Source organism: Borostomias antarcticus (genome assembly GCF_949987555.1).
Source record: "Borostomias antarcticus genome assembly, chromosome: 22".
Classification (NCBI taxonomy): Eukaryota; Metazoa; Chordata; class Actinopteri; order Stomiiformes; family Stomiidae; genus Borostomias; species Borostomias antarcticus.
The window spans coordinates 12,773,612-12,778,611 of NC_140255.1; the positions used below are offsets into that span (position 1 = coordinate 12,773,612).

At 48.9% G+C, this 5,000-nt stretch overlaps 1 protein-coding gene across 1 annotated transcript in view; it reads left to right on the forward strand.

Annotated features, from left to right (window-relative positions):
- The window catches only part of cacna1g (calcium channel, voltage-dependent, T type, alpha 1G subunit), a gene marked incomplete at both ends in the record, with an annotated part of 203,630 nt that overhangs the window by 82,645 nt on the left and 115,985 nt on the right, over nt 1-5,000 (forward strand). The window contains 1 exon segment of the mRNA XM_084455864.1: nt 1,198-1,331. Coding sequence (XP_084311990.1) covers nt 1,198-1,331 — 134 coding nt within the window.

A 5,000-nucleotide genomic window follows, 5' to 3' on the forward strand; every position in this document is an offset into this window, starting at 1 on the left:
GTAGTGCATGCGTTTATGCGTGTGTGTGTGTGTGTGTGTGTGTGTGTGTGTGCGTGTGTGCATGAGTGTATGCATGCATGCGTGCACGTGTTTGTCCCCATCACCCTCAGGGGATGGGAGTCTTTCATAGCTGTTTGGCTGAGGGGGTTTAGATAATGCAAAATAGATGAATAATTACTGCAGACTGACGGAAAGGGAAATGGCTCCGCGCTCAGACAGAGAAGAGGGAGCTGAGGAGAGGGGAGGAGAGGCAGAACAGAGGACCAGGCAGAAGCAAAGTGGAGAAGAGAGACAGAGAGAGAGAGAGAGAGACTCAGCCTAATTAAATGTGCTCTCTCATAACTTGCACATTGTGCAGTGTCAGCAGCTGTGCCCTAATCTAGTATTTTAATATCGGCGTAATACTGAATTGTAATACCGTGTTGAAAAAAAAAAGAAAATAAAAATGTTGTCGTTTCTCTCAGGAACAAGGGATGTTTTGAAAAGCAGAGTCTCTCTCCTCAGATAGAGCAGGGGGAGTACAAAGACTCGCTCTCTCTCTTTCACTTTTTCTCTCTCCGCTCTCTCTGCTCTCTCTCCCTCTCTCTCTCTCTCCTCCCTCTCTCTCTGCTCTCTCTCCCTCTCTCTCTCTCCTCCCTCTCTCTCTCTCCTCCCTCTCTCTCTCTCTTCCTCTCTCTCTCTCTCTCTTTCTGTAACTTCATTTTAAAGTGCATCGGAACACCGTGTCAGTCTCCTCCTTCCTGGCTGTGTCCTTCCAGAGGCTGGGGGGTCAGACTGTAGCAGCCTGTACCCCTCCGTTCCATCCCTCCATCTCAGTCAGACCTCCGCATCTCCATCCATCCTCCTCTTCAATGTCCATAAAATAGACAGATATCAGTACTCTGGACTGGTTCCACATTTCAATAAAACTGTATCGATGCATTGCTTGATCTACAGAAGTTTGAAATGTTCATTTTATACCTTTTCTCCCCTCTAGATCACTGTCTACCGTTTTATAATAATACTTATTTTTTGATATATTACTGCAACAGAACAATAATCACCTTATTGTCCCCTTTTCTCCATTTCTGCAGCTTATAAAGCTAAAACTCCAATATGGTTAGATTTGCTTTTTCGCAAAGCACAAGCTAGGCAGGCACCAGTTGGATTAGTGGATGATAACATTGATCTCTCCGTCTCTTCTCTCTCTCTCTGTAGGACTTTGACGACTTCATCTTTGCTTTCTTCGCGGTGGAGATGGTGATCAAGATGGTGGCCCTGGGCATCTTTGGGAAGAAATGTTACCTTGGAGACACGTGGAACCGCTTGGACTTCTTCATAGTTCTGGCCGGGTGAGTCACACACAGGCACGCCTGCACACACACGTGCGCGCACACACACGCACGCACGCACGCACAGGGGGTAAATCGGGCCGGGGCCAAACGTCATCAGCTGGAGCTCAACCCCGGCACATCGATCATCAACACTTCATATATTTATTACATTTTTTTTCTCAGTCTTTATTGTGAAAATAATGCAGCCATTTCATTTCACCATTAAAATAAATCACAATTCATTTTAGTTACTGTTTTTTAAAATGACGTGTCATCACTTTCACTGGCCTGGGTCTTTTGCGCAGCTTGTCAGTCAGTTGTCCCATTAGAAGTGGTGTAACGTGACGCTCATGTCATGGAATAGGAAGGCCTCAGATTATTTTATGAGTGAGTATACCTTGGAGTCTGTCTTATATTCTGAATAAACAATGATTTATCTAACAGCACTGAGACTTTAGGAGTTTTGAGATGTCTGCCAGGAATGCCGCTGGCAATGGCTATCCAGCTAACTAACATTATCCAGCCTATCCAGCTAGCTAACGCCATCCAGCCTATCCAGCTAGCTAACGTTATCCAGCTACAGTAGCTATACTGTATTAACTAAATCAAGCAGCCTAACATGGCAAGATTTCTTTCAATTATATAAATGATTTAGATATGCTACTGTATAATATCAATAATACCTCAGTTTCAAACATAGATAGATCATTAAAGGCTTATTAGGATATTTGCTATTTATGAAGCAGTATTAAGCGCCACCGTCACTGCTAACACTGCCTGCACCCATGCGCACGCTCGCCAACCCCGCTAACACGGGGTCCCCCACATAACACATCCCAATTTAACCCCTGCACACGTGCACGCACACACACACACACGTACAGTACACACGCACGCACGCACACACGCACACACACACACACACACACACACTTGATTTAATTGAACAAAAGGTTTTTGTTGCCTTCCTCTCATCACATCTGGGCTTTACTGCCACCCATAACTTTGTCCTTTGCTCTGCAGAAGCATGGCGTTTGTCCTTCAATGTGTGTGTGTGTGTGTGGGTGTGTGTGTGTGTGTGTGTGTGTGTGTGTGTGCGCGTGCGTGCGGGTAGAAAGGGGGATGCATACTGCATGTCAATTGTGATGTAATAAACTTTATTACTCAAACAAAGACAGACAGACAAACACACACACACATGCACTCCCTCGGTAAGAAGCGACTCAGAGTTACTGTCTAGCAGCATCTGTGTTCTGCCACCGAGGGCCATTGAGCCAACTCTTCATCTATTAAGCTGCCAGATGTTGTACTGTACATAGACTCTGAGACAGACAGGATATCCAAACCATTAATACACTTCCTGCCTGAAAATGGACTGCAGTTATATAGTGATTGTATCCAAAGTGCTTTACAATGGCCTCTCATTCACCAATTCACACACACATTCACACACCAATGGCAGCAGCTGCCATGCAAGGTGCTAGCCTGCTCATTGGGAGCAATTTGGGGTTCAGTGTCCAAGGACACTTCGACATATGGGGGAGAGGAGGCGGGATTCGAACTGCCGACCCTACGATCATTGGACGACCCGCTCTACCACTGAGCCACATAGCCTGTCACATCCACACCGTTGATATACTGCCTGACCCTCAGAACCCTCTTCCTGCTAAGATCTAGTAGATCTAGATCAAGAGTATCTGGATCTAGTAGATCTAGATCAGGAGTATCTGGAGGCTCACGCTAGCCTCTCAAGGGATCAGATCCTGAGTGGCAGGGCACTAAAGCCTTACAGGCTGATAGGTATGTATATTTGCATAAGCGTTGGCACCCAGACAGGTTTTCCTCCGCTGCTCAACCTGACATATTAGGAGCATATGTACGGAGGTAATCCCCAGCTAGAGCGCGCGTGTGTGTGTTTGTGTGTGTGTGGAGGCGCGGGGGGGGGGGGTTTAAAGGAGCGACTGAGAGAACGACTGTAAGCACGCGTAAGTGCAGGCGTCTCATTCACTGTAGCTGTTGCGGTTTCTGCCCCCCCCAAAAAAAAAAAACACAACAACAACAACAACAACAACAACAAAAACCTGTCAGCCCTCCTCTCTCCTCACAGCCCATCCCAGGCAAACTCCCACTATGGTTACCCAGGCAACGGGGGGGGGGGGGGTGATGTCTTTCCGGCGGCGGTGGCTGTTAGTTCCGTTGCCGGGCAGTTCCGCGCAAGTTAGTTTCTCAGCGGGGGCGTAATTAGAGCGCAGTGTGTTTGCATCAGCAGCGGCCATAATCACTTCTCTGAAGACGGAGGAGAGAGAGAGAGAGAGAGAGAGAGAGAGAGAGAGAGATGATGGGAGGCGCAGACCGGAGGATGAGGAGCGCGTCGGTTGCGGGGGTGGAAGAAAAATGGCGGCATAGAGAGAGAGATGGAGGAGGAGGAGAAGGGGTGTGGAGGTGTTGAGGAGAGAAGGATGAGGCTGCTGCAGGGCGAGGGGAGGACAGGAAGGAGAAAGTGAGGGATGACACTCTGCGGGGGGATGACGGAGGGCGCTGGAAGGCCGCCAGATCTCTCCTCTATCGCTCCTCCTCTCCTCCTCCTCAGGCTGCGTTCGGAGGTGAGGAGAAACGGATGCCTGAGTACTCACAGGCTGGGAGGCACTTCTGTGCATCAATCTATGTCTCCTTCACCCCCTCTCTCTCTCTTTCTCTCTCTCACTCTCTCTCTCTCTCTCTCCCCTCTCTCTCTTTCTCTCTCTCACTCTCTCTTTCTCTCTCTCTCTCCTCTCTCTGTTTCTCTCTCACCTTCTCTCTCCCCCCTCTCTCTCTCACTTTCTCTCTCTCACTTTCTCTCTTTCTTTCTAACTTTCTCTCTCTCCTCTATCTCTCTCTTTATCTCTCTCACTTTCTCTGTCTCTCTCTCTCTTTCTCTCTCCCCCTCTATCTCTCTTTCCTTTCTTTCTCCCTCTCTCTCCTCCTCTCCCTCTCTCCCCTCTCTCCCTCCCTATACCCTTCTCTTTCTCTCCCTCTCCACCTCTCCCTCTCCATCTCTCCTGCTCTTCTCTCTGTTTCTCTCTCTCTCTCTCTCTCTCTCTCTCTTTGGAATATCCCTTCTACTCAAGACGTGAGGACTGACGAGAGAGAGACAGCCATGGAGAGAGGAGAGAGACGATGAAGGAAGTAAAGAGAGCGTGTAGGAGGGAAGTGTCCAGGAAGCGGGACGTCCAGCGGTTTCTTCATCACGGTCCAGTTCCCCTCCGAGCCGCTCGCGCTCTCTAGCCCGGCCGACACCGACGAGAGCGCCCCTGCATCGGCAGGCCTCATATGTTTATTGTGTTTTGATGCTTCCAGGAAATGGTGGCGTTAATGGAGCCACATTACTGAGCCCGTGGCTGGCTGCGGAGCTTGTTCATTATTATAGCCCTACGTTATTTATCCATATTTCCTCAGGTGTGTCAGCTGAGCGCACAGCAGAAAATACTGAGCGGTCCCCCACGGGGGCACTTACGAGAGAGGCAGAGCTCCACAGGAACACCGTGTGCTCCTGGAGGAAATCCTCCCTCTCTCTCTGCATTTGGGCTAATGCTCCAGATGTACTGAGACAGTACCACAGGGCTTTAAAGACACAGTACGCTATCAGATATCCCATCTTTGATCATTTAACCGGCAACTGAATCCCAAGAGCGTGTGTGTGTGTGTGTG